Here is a 19,143-nt window from a genome sequence, read left to right as displayed (position 1 = left end):
AAAAAAACGGCATTATTATGCAATACCCGTAATTGTGGAATCTAGTGAAAGAAGCTTCTCGCGCCTCAAATTAATGAAGAATTACTTGAGGTCAACAATTCTCGTAGATTGATACATTTGGTATTTCTTGCTATGAGCGTGATCTGTGTAGGAAACAGAATTCTTATGATATACTGTAAGACTTTGCTACACGCAAGGCTCGTGTAGTAATTCTGTACGTAGTAAATAATGAATAAAATGCAAAGACGAATTTATTTATTCGTATCCCTACCCAAATTTGGCCCAGCGAAATCCGTTTTGCATTGGGCCCACAATGGTTAAGTCCGGCCCTGATATTTAGTGACGGGTGAATACAGAGTAGATTACTTGTTCTCTTTCCATGACTTCTTGGTCACAATGGTTAAGTTCGGCCCTGCTATTTAGTGACGGGTGAATACTATTTTATCTCTCCCCCCCCTCTTTTTTTTTCCGCCTCTAAAATTACGTGGGGTAACTCTGTGTCCGTCCGACTTGCAGAAATAAAAGAGTGATCGTTCCATTACTTGGCGTCGAAACTCTTGAGCTATGAAGAGAATTATATATATATATATATATATATATATATATATATATATATTGTTGGGAGTGGTTCTGCATTGACAGCTGGTGTAAAGCAATGTCTCTCAGTCTTGATCATTTTAGTTTCAACATTCCGGAACGTTCTAGACCAGCGGTGACCAACCTGTTTCAGCTTGTTGAGGTTCGAAGTTCTTACACGCATGTCCCATGCCTCGTCATCTTCATCAAGTCCAATGGAACTGAGCCTCTGCCTCTGAGGCTTCATTGTTCATTGTGGGCAGAGGTTTCTCGGGCCAGAAAGCATTGAGAAACGTGCCGGATAAGACCCGCAGGTCATAGTTTGGGGCTTCACTGTTGAAAATAATCGCTGGCTACAGCAGATCCCCCCCCCCCCCAAACCCAAGAGTCTAAAAATAGAGATGACGTTATGTTACAATTCCACCGAAAGTATAAGTCTGAACGGCTATATAGAGAATAAGAACGAGAAAGAGAGAAAGAAAGAAGAGAGAAAGTGGAGAGAGAGAGAGAGAGAGAGAGAGAGAGAGAGATATTATATATATATATATATATGTGTGTGTGTGTGTGTTTGTGTGTGTTTGTGTGAGACAGAACGAGAGAAATGTCATATAACTTAGATAAAGGAAATATTTTTCACCAAAGAGTCACTATTTCCAAAACATTTGTTTGAATTCCATTTCAAAAGAGCAACTATCTACACAGCAATCGTGTGTCTACTAATATTATATTCGCTGGTGTATTAGAATAATGTCGCCATGACCCACCAGCTGTATTCAATAAATAAAATGTACATTCCATTTGAACGACCCGTAAAGATAACCAAGACATATCTCAACGGGAGTGATAACTTGATCAGGAACATCACAAGTCAATATCAAAGTCTTCAACCCAGACGTTGAACAAGATAATGGCGAAATGTTTTGATATGGTTTACAGTGCGTAATCCCTAGACGGTTATGTGACGCCATTTTCACGAGTTCTTTAGTAAGACATCACAACAACAACTGTTGCATGGATCTCACACTGGGCACCTACAACATCAACTGCTGAATGGAGCTCAGACTGGGCACCTACAACATTAACTGCTGCATGGATCTCACACTGGCTGTCTACAACATCAACTGCTGCATGGATCTCACTCTGGGCACCTACAACATCAACTGCTGCATGGATCTCACTCTGGGCACCTACAACATCAACTGCTGCATGGATCTCACTCTGGGCACCTACAACATCAACTGCTGCATGGATCTCACTCTGGGCACCTACAACATCAACTGCGCATGGATCTCACTCTGGGCACCTACAACATCAACTGCAGCATGGATCTCACTCTGGGCACCTACAACATCAACTGCTGCATGGATCTCACTCTGGGCACCTACAACATCAACTGCTGCATGGATCTCACTCCGGGCACCTACAACATCAACTGCTGCATGGATCTCACTCTGGGCACCTACAACATCAACTGTTGCATGGATCTCGCAAAGGCTGTTAACAGCTTCAACTGTTGCATGGATCTCGCAAAGGCTGTTAACAGCATCAACTGTTGCATGGATCTCACACTGGGCACCTACAACATCAACTGTTGCATGGATCTCACAAAGGCTGTTTACAGCATCAACTGTTACATGGATCTCACAAAGGCTGTTTGCAACATCAACTGTTACATGGATCTCACAAAGGCTGTTAACAGCATCAACTGCTGCATGGATCTCACAAAGGCTGTTTGCAACATCAACTGTTACATGGATCTCGCAAAGGCTGTTAACAGCATCAACTGCTGCATGGATCTCACACTGGGCACCTACAACATCAACTGTTGCATGGATCTCACACTGGCTGTCTACAACATCAACTGCTGCCTGGACCTCACTCTGGGCACCTACAACATCAACTGCAGCATGGATCTCACACTGGGCACCTACAACATCAACTGTTGCATGGATCTCACACTGGCTGTCTACAACATCAACTGCTGCCTGGATCTCACAAAGGCTGTTTACAGCATCAACTGCTGCATGGATCTCACACTGGGCACCTACAACATCAACTGTTGCATGGATCTCACACTGGGCACCTACAACATCAACTGTTGCATGGATCTCACACTGGGCGATGTCCTAACGACGAGACATAATGTATAAGTAAGGAAATTACGGGCAAAATATTTTTTTATTTCGTCCTAGATACGATCGGTCGGCAAGACTAAAAACTTCATGCATATAGCTTCCTTCGGTCGGCAAGACTAAAAACTTCATGCATATAGCTTCCCTTCGGTCAGCAAGACTAAAAACTTCATGCATATAGCTTCCTTCGGTCGGCAAGACTAAAAACTTCATGCATATGGCTTCCTTCGGTCGGCAAGACTAAAAACTTCATGCATATAGCTTCCTTCGGTCGTGAAGCAACTATGGATGGAAATGAGATAAATGCCTGGACATTAGCTGCGGTCGAAACGATGTCGTCCACACATCAGTTAGGTCCAGGGGCAACATCCGACAGTGATGTCTCCTCTCCACGCTGTTGATGATTCCAAAAAGGAGCGGCAAGTGCCTATACAATTTGGAGTCATCAGAGTCGTAGGGGCTGCTAGGGTGTAGCACTGGGTGCTGCAAATCGCTGATGGGTAGCCAGCTCCTGATTTTTTCTAAGGGTAGAATCCCGAAGCCTTTCCCATGATTGGGTATAGCTGCAAGCTTACAGACGTTTGAATTCAGAGTTTACCTTCTCCTAGGTGGGTAGCCAGGTATGGCTAACGAGACCCTCCTGCCCGAAGACTACTTACTTACAGTCTTAATAGTAAATCAGTAAATGGACTAAACGATAAGGAAGAAACGACGCTTAGTTATTATTAAAAAAATAGTTTTGTTGGAAGGTTGCTGACCAAAGAAACTAAGCAATTAAAATAACAATGTTGATCAACTTAAACACGTTATAGTTGCATAGAAAGTTTCTGTTACAGCAGACATTACCCTAACCCTAACCCAAACCTTATAATCAGTTTTCTTTCAGACTTTGCGATCCATAGGACAGATGATGTTAAGGTCATCTGTTTCTTTGGCCGACAGTTTACGAGGGTGTCATGTGGTCGGCATAACGACCAACCGCTTTACTTTCCCCAACTCATGTCAGGTAAACATTAGAGTTTGGTAAATTCAGGGGTGCCCTATAAATCCTAAAAAAAAAGACTTGAGATCCGCTAGTTTCTTTAGATTGTGTTTTAATTTGAGTTCATAAACAACTTGTCATCAAATAACACATTTCAAAGGGAAATATTTTAATGAAACAACAAACATGAAGCCTAACAATAATGTTTGTATAGGCCTGACTGTTTGAAGTTGGGGATTGAACTCCTTGTGTGTGTGTGTGTAGGTATGTGTGTGTGTGTAAGCAGCTGAATGTGCTGAGGGCGTGTCTTAGATGTTTGAACATAAAATATTTGTAAGCAAACGTTTTTTTTTTTTCCAATGTACTGGATCACGGGCCCTTGGTCTTTGCTACGTGTTTATTAGAACGTAGAACAAAATTAAAAATCACAGTTAAAATTGATGTGAAAGTTGTGTATACAAAATCGATTACCAACAAGGATGGGTTAAAAATGTAAAAAGAAATGCAAACTAGTATCAGAAAACAAAATAATGTTGTTTCTAATTGGTATTCTATATTTCATTTTATTGATAACACTTTGCTTTGATTACCCATGCCATTTCAATAAGTCTTTTGGATTGGAACTTATTAGATAATTCAGTCAGCAGCCAGCTGTGAATCGTTTTCATTCTGTCTCATTTTTTCATTTGATTCTCTCATTTATAAACCTTTTAGAGTGAAATGTTAGTCTAGTCCACTGATGCTTTTAAACATGTACCAGAGTTGTAAACGTTAAAAATCTAAACATCATTGTTCTAAACATCATTGTTCTAAACATCATAGTTCTAAACATCAAAGTTCTAAACATCAATGTTCTAAACATCAAAAGTCCTAAACATCATAGTTCTAAACATCAAAAGTCCTAAACATCATAGTTCTAAACATCAAAGTTCTAAACATCAAAGTTCTAAACATCAAAAGTCCTAAACATCATTGTCCTAAACGTCAAAAGTTCTAAGCATCATATTTCTAAGCATCTTTATTTCAAACAACATAGCTCTAAATATCATTTTTTAAACAAATAGAGTTGTAATTCTTTCACAATATAATTTAATAATTTTATATAGATCTTTCATATTTCATCCTTTATATCCAAAGATGTGAGCTGTACATAAAGTCTATATATTTCAACACAAATTGATATCTAGAGATGTGAGAGGCACATAGAGTCTATATATTTCAACACAAATTGATATCTAGAGATGTGAGAGGCACATAGAGTCTATATATTTCAACACAAATTGATATCTAGAGATGTGAGCAGTACATAAAGTCTATATATTTCAACACTAACTCTTCTCAATCTATCATTGCTGTAGTTCAGCGTGTACACACTAATGTCAGAGCAATGAAGCTTCTACTGGAAATGTCATCTCTCTCATTATTGTCGTCGCCAAGAAACTTGTCCGTCTCTCCGCTGGATCGATGTCTCTACGGTTCACTTCAGAGAAACAATTGAGCCCCTCACACCGCCCCCGCCTCCTGTATGAATAATTGTCCATGAGATGAAATGTTATTTCTATGAGACGATATCAACTGGTTGAACACTCGATGAGGTTCGATCGTGTCACGTGGGGGCAATACAGGACAAAGTAATGCAAGGAAACAGAGGAACCAATCGACTGATGGCCTTGAAATGTGAAAGCCTCGTTAAGGCTCTTAAAAACTTGGCTTTTATCTTCTGGAGTAAGACACAGAGACGATTAGAGTCATTCACGAGACACGTTTTGATGATAATCTCAAGACGAACATGTCTACACATGTTACGGCCAAAACCTAAAATTGGCCCATTCGCGAATATCCAAGGTATTTATCACATAAAAATGTAAAGAGTTTGATTTTCTTTTTATTGCTTGTTTACAGTGCGACTACAATACCACATACCAACATAAATCAGTGTAAGAAAGTAGGTGACACTCAAAGCAAACAAGTGGGTCCACTAAACAAAGTACATACAGCGGATCAAAACACTTCCGGTGTCAGATGTAAAGCGCGTCAACGTAGTGGACAGAATCCTTCGATCTGTCGCGCCAAATAACTGAAAATGTGAAGAACATTCAAAAATTAGTGTCTAGTTTAGTCAAAGTCAACGTCTAATTTAGTCCAAGTCAATGTCTAGTTTAGTCCAAGTCAATGTCTAGTTTAGTCCAAGTCAATGTCTAGTTTAGTCCAAGTCAATGTCTAGTTTAGTCAAAGTCAACGTCTAGTTTAGTCAAAGTAATCGTCTAGTTTAGTCAAAGTCAACGTCTAGTTTAGTCAAAGTCAACGTCTAGTTTAGTCAAAGTCAACGTCTAGTTTAGTCAAAGTCAACATCTAGTTTAGTCAAAGTAAACGTCTAGTTTAGTCGAGGTCAACGTCTAGTTTAGTTTAGTCCAAGTGAATGTCTAGTTTAGTCCAAGTGAATGTCTAGTTTAGTCCAAGTGAATGTCCAGTTTAGTCCAAGTCAACGTCTAGTTTAGTCAAAGTCAACGTCTAGTTTAGTCAAAGTCAACGTCTAGTTTAGTCAAAGTAAACGTCTAGTTTAGTCAAAGTAAACGTCTAGTTTAGTCAAAGTCAACGTCTAGTTTAGTCAAAGTCAACGTCTAGTTTAGTCAAAGTAAACGTCTAGTTTAGTCAAAGTCAACGTCTAGTTTAGTCCAAGTGAATGTCTAGTTTAGTCCAAGTGAATGTCCAGTTTAGTCAAAGTAAACGTCTAGTTTAGTCAAAGTCAACGTCTAGTTTAGTCAAAGTAAACGTCTAGTTTAGTCAAAGTAAACGTCTAGTTTAGTCAAAGTCAATGTCTAGTTTAGTCCAAGTCAATGTCTAGTTTAGTCATAGTCAATGTCTAGTTTAGTCCAAGTCAATGTCTAGTTTAGTCCAAGTCAATGTCTAGTTTAGTCAAAGTCAACGTCTAGTTTAGTCAAAGTCAACGTCTAGTTTAGTCAAAGTCAACGTCTAGTTTAGTCAAAGTAAACGTCTAGTTTAGTCCAAGTCAACGTCTAGTTTAGTCCAAGTCAACGTCTAGTTTAGTCAAAGTAAACATCTAGTTTAGTCAAAGTAAACGTCTAGTTTAGTCAAAGTCAACGTCTAGTTTAGTCAAAGTAAACGTCTAGTTTAGTCAAAGTAAACGTCTAGTTTAGTCCAAGTCAATGTCTAGTTTAGTCCAAGTGAATGTCTAGTTTAGTCAAAGTCAACGTCTAGTTTAGTCAAAGTCAACGTCTAGTTTAGTCAAAGTAAACGTCTAGTTTAGTCAAAGTAAACGTCTAGTTTAGTCCAAGTCAATGTCTAGTTTAGTCCAAGTGAATGTCTAGTTTAGTCAAAGTCAACGTCTAGTTTAGTCCAAGTGAATGTCTAGTTTAGTCCAATTGAATGTCTGGTTTTGTCCAAGTGAATGTCTAGTTTAGTCAAAGTAAACGTCTAGTTTAGTCCAAGTGAATGTCTAATTTAGTCAAAGTAAACGTCTAGTTTAGTCAAAGTCAATGTCTAGTTTAGTCCAAGGGAATGTCTAGTTTAGTCAAAGTCAACGTCTAGTTTAGTCCAAGTGAATGTCTAGTTTAGTCCAATTGAATGTCTAGTTTAGTCCAAGTGAATGTCTAGTTTAGTCAAAGTCAACGTCTAGTTTAGTCCAAGTGAATGTCTAGTTTAGTCAAAGTAAACGTCTAGTTTAGTCAAAGTCAACGTCTAGTTTAGTCCAAGTGAATGTCTAGTTTAGTCAAAGTCAACGTCTAGTTTAGTCCAAGTGAATGTCTAGTTTAGTCCAAGTAAATGTCTAGTTTAGTCAAAGTCAACGTCTAGTTTAGTCCAAGTGAATGTCTAGTTTAGTCCAAGTAAATGTCTAGTTTAGTCAAAGAGAGCTTCCATCAAGATTAAATGTTGAGAATGTATCGAGCGAGACAAAGTCTATGTGTACAGGACACAGCGTTCAGATGTTCGACACTCAAGTTTGATATATTGTTCTCAACTCAACCTAATACAAGTACGTACTCCTACCATAGCGAACTAAATGAAAGAAAAAAATAGATATTTTTAAAACATATTCTATTATTACGTTGTAACATGTTGACATTGAGTGGAATGAAGGACAAGTGGGTCACGTGGTTCAGATAAAAAACACAAAAGCAGAGCTCGGGCCAGGAGAAAGAGAAGCAGCTAGCCTCTCGCGCAGGATAGGGGCCCGGTGCTAATAAGTCCACCATATGCTGCAGTTGTCAAACATCGGCTTCTAAAGGGGCCCGCATTTCTTTGACCCTGAAATAGAGTATCAATAGAACGTTTAAATGTTAACACTTTGTAGCGAAACAATGTCGGTGAACACAAAAGCTGAAACACTGTTGGACAATACTGAAAATGAAAAAGTTTGGAAGTTTGTATGTTACCAACGAAACAAAAAAGGACTTTATTTTTACATTGCTTTTGTATAGCGCTTATTGCATGCTCAGTGCGCTATGGTCCAATCTCTTTTGTAGACCAGTGCGATATCAGCAAACACAACTCTGCTGGAGTCGGGATTCGAACTCGAGCACCCTTGATAGGTAGCCAAGCGTTGCCCCTCAGCCACCCAAAGATTTGATCAGCATCAGACAAGCTCAAGCTTTTATAATCCAATTAAGTCGTAACCAGATTTTTACCTCGTTAAAGAGAAAAATAAAGGACATCATTATTAGAGAACAAATGGAACAGAATCATTTTGAAACACAAATTTGGCTGATTCTGGAAATGAGCGCGACTTCTTTTTAAAGTTCATCATTTATTAAGCTTTTTATTTCTTTGAAAACAACGCTCTGAAAATTGTTAAACTCAAAGAGGGAAAAAAAAGACACTGTAATGACGTGGGAGACTTGATCTGATCAATAACGTTGTCCCATGTCCAAAGTAACACACACACAATGAAACCGTAGAAAGAAGCTCGAATGTCTGAATCAAGGTTAAATAATAAAAGATAGACTTATTGATCCATTGATTAAGAGCTGCTTAATTGAATGATTGATTGGGTGTAAGCGGACTGACAGGAGTTTTAAAGGACTAACAAAACAATTTTCCCAGCGCTTAAATCAAAGCTGAAGCAATTAGATGTTAGGATGTAACAATGTTATGTTATGATTTTAAGTTATACTGTCATAATGTAACAATGGTCCAGTGTTTTGCTGTTATTTTGTTACGTTATGATGTTATGTTGTTATGGTATGATGTTATGTTATGTTGTTATGGTATGAAGATTATGATAACGGATAACGGCTTTGTCTGAATTAGATGTGGGAAAATATGCAGGTCGCAACTGGGTTTGCCATGAGCCATGGGCTAGGTTCAAAAGCAGACGATTATAAATCTCTCCAGGCAACAGCACATAGTTGTTCCTTGGCACAGAAAGGGTTACAAAAGACCTTATACAGCACAGCAGCAAAAAAGAATCTCAGAAGTTGAGAAGAATCTTCAGGCCGAATGCAAACCTAGTAAAGAGTAAGCCTATCTTCCTTCTGTCCATCACAATAATAAAGCTTGTCTTCAAGACCGAAGATTAATGAGGAATGCAATACTTCCCTTGGCTTCGTGGCCCCAGCTGCGACCTATTTATTTTGACACATCCAGCAGAGCACATAACCATTGCCCATCACATCTTCTTTATGATAGCCTTATCTCTCTTAAAATCCTCAAACCTCCCTTTTGTTTTTAGACATTTTTATGTTTATCGAACGAACTAATTCAGCAGACGACTTGACATTCAGTTGCTTCCATTCCATTTTATTTTAGCAGGTCCATATTCTTTCTTCTTCTCTTTCAATTATCCAGTTGCGAAAGTTTTATAAAAATCTTCTTTGAGCGGCGGTGTTCTTGATTAAATTACCTCCATAAAATGTCGACCAGGAGTTTTGGTTTGGAAAGCCACATAATGTGATTACTTTATCTGCAAGTTATAAAACTTGGACCGAGGTAGGTTCTTACCACTAACAAATTAGTTCTTAATCAGCTCGTCAAAGGAGGGGAAGAAAAAAAAAGTGTGTCAACACCGACCACTTCCGGTTTCTCTTGTCCGGACAAAAAAGACGGTGTGTTTGCCAGATAGGACTGAGGCATTCCAATCAATTTTTCTAGGACGTTTGAAGCTCAAATGAACTATTGGATGGGCTCCGAATGTAAACATAGATCTAGTTCTGTCTTCAACTTCAATATACTTACTGGTCAGGAGGAAGTAACTTGAGGTCGACATGACATCTTTGTGCCGGCCTCGTTTTGTAAATACAAAGTGAGACTTAGAGTGAGACATAAAGTGAGACTTAGAGTGAGACTTAGAGTGAAACTTAGAGTGAGACATAAAGTGAGACTTAGAGTGAGACTTAGAGTGAGACATAAAGTGAGACTTAGAGTGAGACATAAAGTGAGACTTAGAGTGAGACATAAAGTGAGACTTAGAGTGAGACATAAAGTGAGACTTAGAGTGAGACTTAGAGTGAAACTTAGAGTGAGACTTAGAGTGAGGCATAAAGTGAGACTTAGAGTGAGACATAAAGTGAGACATAAAGTGAGACTTAGAGTGAGACATAAAGTGAGACTTAGAGTGAGACATAAAGTGAGACTTAGAGTGAGACATAAAGTGAGACTTAGAGTGAGACTTAGAGTGAAACTTAGAGTGAGACATAAAGTGAGACTTAGAGTGAGACTTAGAGTGAGACATAAAGTGAGACTTAGAGTGAGACATAGCGTGAAACTTAGAGTGAGACATAAAGTGAGACTTAGAGTGAGACATAGAGTGAAACTTAGAGTGAGACATAAAGTGAGACATAAAGTGAGACATAGAGTGAGACATAAAGTGAGACATAAAGTGAGACATAAAGTGAGACATAAAGTGAGACTTAGAGTGAGACTTAGAGTGAGACAAAGTGAGTTCATAGATGACAGATATGAGTTTGAAAATCAAATTTTTTAAACTAATAAAGTATTTGGGGAATAAAATTAAATCTTTAAAAAATTTGAAGCAATATTGAAAGCCAAAAGTTAATTGAGCACTTGTAAATCATTGAAGAGATTGACTGTAAATCGGTAGGCCTTATCTGTTGGAAAATGTGTGTGACATATAGGGCACAGTGCATCAGGACAATCTTTAACATGACACAAAGTTATAAAGTATATGTGTGTGAGAGACCGTGTGTGAGAGAGAGTAAGAGAGTGAGCAAGAAAGGGAGAGAAAGGGATAGAAGAGTGAGAAAGAAAATGAAGAGAGAGAGAGAAAGAGAGAGAAAGAGAAAGAGAGAGAGAGAGAGAAAGAGAGAGAGAATGCAGCTGAACCAACAAAACAGACAACATAGCTGTGAATACAAAACTCCAACTGACCATTTGTGTCAACAGTATTTTTTCCCCCTCCCAGTTCAAGGCACCAAAAGACCTTCACGCACTCGCGCTCAAGTCAAGGAAATATTCCCATGTTACTCAGTCCAAATCACGGGATACAAGCTGACCCTTGACCTTATTACAGACTTACCACGCCTAAAAAAAATCGACTGATAAATAAAAAAAAGGGTGATCAATTAAGTAATGGTTTATCAACAAGTGTCTGGGGATTTGAGGTTTGTAATTCTTTTTATAACGAAATTACTTGAACTAAGATTTGTTTTTTACTTATTTGGAAGTAGTATTCAAATAAATTGTGTTGACGGTCAGTTTACCGTAAAATACTGACATGATTTTTTTTTACTTCACGGAATTTAGAGGTAAGGTCAAAGGTCACTTGTATGTACACAAAGACACAGAGTTTTTTTTTCTTTAACTCTTAAGGGACAAACTTAATGCCCTCTCAGATTGTTTGAGCAGGCTCTACTAATGTTTTAGTTTGTATGGAGTTAATTGTTCTGTTAACAGGACGTTGTGACGTCACATAGGGGACGAGGCTGTTTGATGATGTCGATATGAAATTGTTTCTCAAATTTGGCGATCTATTTGTTGCTCTAGTCTAGTCAATGGTGTAGATTTCAACGGATTTGTTTATTTCGGAGAGGAAAATTCTGAGTTAGACTCGGCTTCTATCGATTTCCGAAGTGGGATTTAGTCTAAGAGTTTCGGCGACGTAGTGTACCGCACAGAGAGGACTGAAAAGAGCTGGGAGCAATTAAAAGACTAGCAATAGACAGTCCATGAGAGACGCAGACGACAGATGATGATGATAGTCCAGGGAGCAAGTACAAGTTTACTCGAGGCAGAGCTCAAACGGCTCAAATGGCTGGGGAGCCATCAAGCAGAAGTCGAGGTATCGGCCATTGAACACCAGCATTAGAGAAACCCTCGTTCACAGGAGTTGTTACATTATAAATTGGCTAAGTAGTTTTCATGAACTGCTAAAGTAATGACCAGATGAAGAAATGGTCACATAAACAAATGACAATGTCAAGAAATGACCAGATATACTGACCAGATTAAGAAACGACCAGATATACTGAACTGATCCATAAACGACCAGATATACTGACCAGGTCAAGAAATGACTAGATAAATAAAAAAACTAGTAAAGTAATTACCAAGTTAAAATAAAATGAACAGGTAAAGAAATTACCAAGTAAAGAAGTGATCAAATATAAATTGACCAGGTAAAGATATGACCAGATAAATAAAAGACCAGATAAAGATGTGACCAGATAAATAAAAGACCAGGTAAAGATGTGACCAGATAAATAAAAGACCAGGTAAAGATATGACCAGATAAATAAAAGACCAGATAAAGATGTGACCAGATAAATAAAAGACCAGGTAAAGATATGACCAGATAAATAAAAGACCAGGTAAAGATATGACCAGATAAATAAAAGACCAGGTAAAGATATGACCAGATAAATAAAAGACCAGGTAAAGATGTGACCAGATAAATAAAAGACCAGGTAAAGATATGACCAGATAAATAAAAGACCAGATAAAGATGTGACCAGATAAATAAAAGACCAGGTAAAGATGTGACCAGATAAATAAAAGACCAGGTAAAGATATGACCAGATAAATAAAAGACCAGATAAAGATGTGACCAGATAAATAAAAGACCAGGTAAAGATATGACCAGATAAATAAAAGACCAGGTAAAGATATGACCAGATAAATAAAAGACCAGGTAAAGATGTGACCAGATAAATAAAAGACCAGGTAAAGATATGACCAGATAAATAAAAGACCAGATAAAGATGTGACCAGATAAATAAAAGACCAGGTAAAGATATGACCAGATAAATAAAAGACCAGGTAAAGATGTGACCAGATAAATAAAAGACCAGATAAAGATATGACCAGATAAATAAAAGACCAGGTAAAGATGTGACCAGATAAATAAAAGACCAGGTAAAGATATGACCAGATAAATAAAAGACCAGGTAAAGATATGACCAGATAAATAAAAGACCAGGTAAAGATATGACCAGATAAATAAAAGACCAGATAAAGATATGACCAGATAAATAAAAGACCAGGTAAAGATATGACCAGATAAATAAAAGACCAGGTAAAGATATGACCAGATAAATAAAAGACCAGGTAAAGATGTGACCAGATAAATAAAAGACCAGATAAAGATATGACCAGATAAATAAAAGACCAGGTAAAGATATGACCAGATAAATAAAAGACCAGGTAAAGATGTGACCAGATAAATAAAAGACCAGGTAAAGATGTGAACAACTAAAAAATAGTGACCATCTAAAAAAAAAAACAAAGTCATTGAATTTATTGGATAGAAGACAGAAACCGAGTTCTTGTCAATTGAATCTCGTATATTGTATCTTCAAAAGTGTATATTTTGGGCTTGTTGATGGTAAAGCGCTTGGAAGACCTAGTGTCTTAAATCCGGAGAAGCATTTATTCCGAGCGTCCCACAAACGACATTTCTTTGTCATTACATTTTTGCCAGACGTATTATGCTTTAAAAAAAACAACAAAAAACAAAGAAACAAAAATTAGTTTCTGACCATCGAAAATCGGATATATTTTTGTTTTTTATAAAGGACCCTCTCTAGGGGAGGTCCCGGTTTTTAGCCCTACCAGACCTTCCTTTAATCCGGTCCTGGTACCAACATACTTGTTCTGTATTAAAACCGATACACCAGCAGGACTCTTATCTATCTATCTATATTTATCTAAACTATCTATCTATCCATCTATCTATCTATCTATCTATCTATCTATCTATCTATCTATCTATCTATCTATCTGTCTGTCTGTCTGTCTATCTAACTTATTTCTTCCATTATCAAATAAAGGCTTATATTTTTGACGACATTTTACAATCCAAGAAATTTTAGATTTTTTTTTTCCATGGATCTCAAATTGTAAAGACGTTTCCAATTGAAATGAACTATTGATTTCTCTCTCTCTCGGACTGCAAGGTAAACGAACATTTGCTCCAGTCCTAGATCTAATAAATATCTGCAGAGCTTGATCAATATGGAAGCACAGGCGAATGGAGAGTTATTCATTATGCGAGCTCAATAGAAATTTGGGGAACATTTCGGAAAACAGAAATTTGGGGAACATTTCTGAAAACAGAAATTCGAACAGGGACTTCGTGAAGGGAAGTTTATCTTGCAGAGGGTGGCAAAGATCTACCAGTAGATAGTGTTACCATCTACTGCATCTACAAACTCAAACGTCTTTAAGTATGGGGGGGGGGGGGAGACGTAATACTACGTAACAATAACCATAAACTATGTCACTCTAACGAAAACATCAATTAGCGATAACTGTTAACAATGTAATAACAACAATGGCATATGTCACGATAACAATGGCATATGTCACGATAACAATGACATATGTAAATCTAACAACATACAGAAACCGGTTCACTAAACTACCTGCCTCCCTTCTCCTCATTACATCTCATACCCAAGTCTTTCTTGTTACTTTGTCACAGTCGCCATTTATTTTCTTTATTTCACCTCCTATACACCCCCTCCCCGTCTCTCGTGTCCCTCTTCTTTCAACATGTTTTCTTCTTCTTTATCCCCCCCCCCCCTTTTCAAATCCAAGAGGCTTCATTTGTTCTTACAACCTGTCAGCACCGTGGTCATAAATGTGTTTCAGGGACTAAATTGTTCTTTTATTCAATCTATTTTTATACCAAATTGTAATTATGAATGTCCAGCAATAAAGAAGTCATTATCGAAGTTCCAATAAATCGAGACGGCATACAAATGTGTTTATTGTCGTGCTCGCGCAAAGGAAACAAATAGAAATGATTGCAAGAACTTAGCGAAGATATTGCCGAGACTATAAATTGTGACTAGTCTGTTTGAGTGGGCCTAGTACTTGTTGAGGTGTTATCGATTTTGGGTTGATTTATTTAGTATTTACAAGAGGCTTGAGGTGCAGGGGGGGGGGTGGCTTTTTATGTTAGGCCATGAAGTTGCAATGCAGGCTCTGTAGAGGGCGTTTATTGGTTATAGGGGAAGTCTGAATGAAGCATTTGCAAGGGGCTTATAAGCTTAGGGCTGACGTTGATGTGTTTAATATTTAAAGGAGCCCGGATACGGCGAACTGGATACGACAAGTAAATCTTAAATCTTGAATTAGTCTAGGAAAAAGATGCGAATAAATTCTTTCCCCTTCCCTTTCACGCTATGTAGTCCCTGTTTTAACATTTCATCAGCGCTAGTTCATTCTTTTAGTTACTGTAAACCTTCTGATAGTTCTTTGCTCAAAAATGACATTTGATATATTAGTTAGCCGTCTTGATTGCAAACCAAAGAAACTGATGACCTTAACATTGTCTGCCTTATAGATCGCAAGGTTTGAAAGGGGAAATCTACTCTTCTTTTTTATATCCTTCTATCTGTCTGGTAAACATCTTGTAGACGACATTTCTCTCCCTTTCTATTCTCAAAGTTGAAGCTTGGCACAATTATTGATTGTCAATTACAACACAGCAATCAGTAAAAAAAATCAATTAGATTATTAAGTACTGATAGTTAATTACTTTTGTTTCAAAGCAAAAAAAGGGTGATAAATCTTGCAATAGTGTAATTATATGGCAGTAATTGTGCGGTTCTTTACCGTATAAAGGCTTTTTTTTTTTTTCAAAGTGTTTTTATTTGGCTCGTTGTTCTATCAGGGGTCAGCGCAAACTCTCTGCCCATGTAGTTTTATGTCTTTCCAGTAATCAACACTAGGTCCTATTGGATTATATCCACCCATCCAGTTGTTCTTATGTCCACCTCAAGTGGCCAGTAGAGAATGACATTGGGGATAGGTTCGTCCTTTCAGGTCACACAATAGTAGAACAAACATTTCTGGCAACCTGTTGGAAGCAGATCTGTTCACTTTTTGTTTTTTTCATTTTTCTGAGTCTAGTTTAATAATAGAAAGAAAGCACTAATTTAATTACTGTCTAGCTGAGTAAGCAAACAGAAGAGTACTCACCATCACTCAAGTTTATATGCCTGTGCACTCACGTACACTCAAGCACGTGCATACACTTGCGTGTGCACTCACACACACACACAATCACGACCATGGGTAATATTTTACACACACAAACACACAAATGCATCAGGCTTTGACTACAAAGGGGGAGATTATTAGGCAATGCTCTTAAAGCTAATGAAATAACTCTGTTCCGCCGGTGCGAACAATAACGTCCCTTTGGTCGGTCAATGTGGCTTTACCTTCATTAACAAATCACAGACAAGGGCCCCAACGATTTCCGTGTCACCGAATAGAACTTAATGATTATTGATTTCAGTTTATTGCCTTGGTCTTTTCTGGGTCAGGTGGGTTTTTTTGTTCTTGCACATGCCTAATGTATAAATCTCAAAATTGTGTCTAAATCCTATTTGGTAATGAATGGAAGAACAAAAATAGTTATGTTAATACTTTCGTTATTGTTTCGATTTCCCGTTTAAACTAATTACCTGGCATTGGTAGTAGGGAAACTAATAAATACGTTAATATAACTAGCCAAATGTTAAAGCTTTTTCTATTAAAAGCAAAATAGAAGGATCCTGGAAATCATATACAATGATACATTCATTTGTAATTAATTTAAACATTTATCATTTCTATATCAAGCGCTACGTGTGTCCCTCTGATGAGCGTTGGACATAATGAGTTACTCAAACAAATATGGAAAAGCTCCAGAACTTAGTTAACAGATGGACACATTTCACATTAGGAATTAGGAGGCCGAAAAAGATAACTACTGTCTATTTGTTGGAGATAACTAGACAAAAGCCCATAGCTGTAGCCCAAGATATCAATAAAGCAAAAGTAGAGCTGGATTGGACACACCCTGTGAAAACCAGCTAAAATATTAAGGAAGCCAGGCACCTGATTGGAATCCGCAAGGAAAGAGGAAAGTGAGCAGACCCAAGCAAACCTGGAAGAGGTCAGTCATCATTTAAGCTGAGGATACTGGAATGACATGAAGTTATCATTTATAAATAAATTAATTAAACTTTATCTGATGCATAAATGACATATAAAGTAAAGTCCTCTATTCAGACCGTGTCGTCTATAGGGCAGTTCATGTAAAGGTCATCTGTTTCTGTGGTCCACGGTTAACGAGGGTGTCATGTAGATGACTTATGGTTAATTTATATTTCTTTACCAAGAACGACATTCCTTCTTTTTTTTTTTCAATGATTCGAATCTCCAGACATAGCAAACCTCTAACATAAACTATCAGCAAACCTCTAACATAAACTATCAGCAAACCTCTAACATAAACTATCAGCAAACCTCTAACATAAACTATCAGCAAACCTCTAACATAAACTATCAGCAAACCTCTAACATAAACTATCAGCAAACCTCTAACATAAACTATCAGCAAACTTCTAACATAAACTATCAGCAAAACTCTAACATAAACTATCAGCAAACCTCTAACATAAACTATCAGCAAACCTCTAACATAAACTATCAGCAAACCTCTAACATAAACTATCAGCAAACCTCTAACATAAACTATCAGCAAACCTCTAACATAAACTATCAGCAAACCTCTAACTCAAAACTATCAGCAAACCTCTTACATAAACTCTCTCAAATTTTCAGCAATCTTGTAACATACAAAATTACAAAGATAATTTTTTTTTACGATAATTTCTTATGCTGGAAATAAATTCCAATTGTTGCGAATAATTTACAAACTTTTCTTATCTGCTTGCAGTCCGAAAATCCGCAACCCATCTTTTCCAAATGTTGCTAGGATCCTACACTTCAACCAAGGATCCAACCAATTTTAGTAATAAACTTTTTTACAATTGTTTTTACCTCAAGCGATATAAATTGAATATTTTTTCTATAACTGAAGACATCGCAGTGACTCATCTGTTATGACAACTTGACATTTACATGTCATCGATCTTACCGAAGCTTTCTTACCAACATGACATTTGGCTAGTCCTACAAATAGAATAAAAACATGCACAAAATATAATGAGTATACACTTTTAAAACAGTTTTTGATTTGTTGTGAATGTGTAATTATTTTATACGAAGGCAAAGACTCACGAAACAATTGAGATCGATCCGGACTCTTATCTCCAGTTTCAAATAGCAGACAGTATTAAGAAAAACTGCAAACCTGGTTTATGTTAGCAGACACTCAACAACAACAACAAGAAAAAACGTAAATCTGGTTTATGTCAATTTGTATCATTGAGTGTCTGGAGACGTTTACAGAAGACAGTCCTTCCATTAGTAATAGAGTGGTTTGATCTGTCATTTGTATGTATTTGGGTTTTACACAGCTCAATGTGTTAAGTTATAATTGGCTCAATGAAAAGAATCTGAGAGACTTGTGTCTAGTTCTATTGTCTTGAAGATGTTTGAGCATTGCATGCCACTGCAGTCACTTTTGTATTGATGCTAAACTATTTGAGGACCCTCGCGACGCAGATGCATATACGAGAAACTGTCGCATGGGAAAAGAAATACAGTAAATTACAAACATATTTTTGGTTGACGTTTAAATCTATTTTCTACGAAACAAATAACTTGGTAATGAGTTTTATAAAACAGGAGGGAAAACCCTTTCTTCATGATATCTTTGAGTCAAAGAGAACTTAAATCGACCATCGGCAAACATACCTTTGTTTGCGTTAGATATGGGAAAATATATATGTCACAGCTGGGTCTGGAAAGCTTTATACATTACTTCACTCTTCCTTAATCGTTGATCTAGATCACAAACTTTGATTGTTATTATTCTTAACTTCCTGTGTGCTTTCTACCCATTAACTACTGCAGCATTACAGCTGGCTGTGTATGTGCCCAAGTAGTTAGTCATATAGTAGTTAGTCACCTAGTAGCTAATCACCTAGTAGTTAGTCACCTAGTAGTTAGTCACCTAGTAGTTAGTCACTTAGTAGTTAGTCACTTAGTAGTTATTCACTTAGTAGTTAGTCACCTAGTAGTTAGTCACTTAGTAGTTAGTCACCTAGTAGTTAGTCACCTAGTAGTTAGTCACCT

General features: G+C 37.3%; 1 protein-coding gene across 1 annotated transcript; it reads right to left on the bottom strand.

The window, feature by feature from the left end:
- Positions 1–1,557: 1,557 nt before the first annotated feature.
- On the bottom strand, positions 1,558–4,289 carry LOC129926273 (uncharacterized). The gene is made up of 3 exons (XM_056029297.1): positions 4,281–4,289; positions 1,884–2,702; positions 1,558–1,833 (listed from the first exon to the last, which is right to left on the bottom strand). The coding sequence occupies exons 1-3, from the start codon at positions 4,287–4,289 to the stop codon at positions 1,558–1,560; spliced, it is 1,104 nt and encodes a 367-aa protein (XP_055885272.1).
- Positions 4,290–19,143: the final 14,854 nt, after the last annotated feature.

The sequence above is a fragment of the Biomphalaria glabrata genome, chromosome 1, assembly GCF_947242115.1.
Source record: "Biomphalaria glabrata chromosome 1, xgBioGlab47.1, whole genome shotgun sequence".
Taxonomy (NCBI): domain Eukaryota; kingdom Metazoa; phylum Mollusca; class Gastropoda; family Planorbidae; genus Biomphalaria; species Biomphalaria glabrata.
The sequence above is the reverse complement of the archived record's forward strand: the minus strand, read 5'-3'. Positions and strand labels throughout refer to the sequence as shown.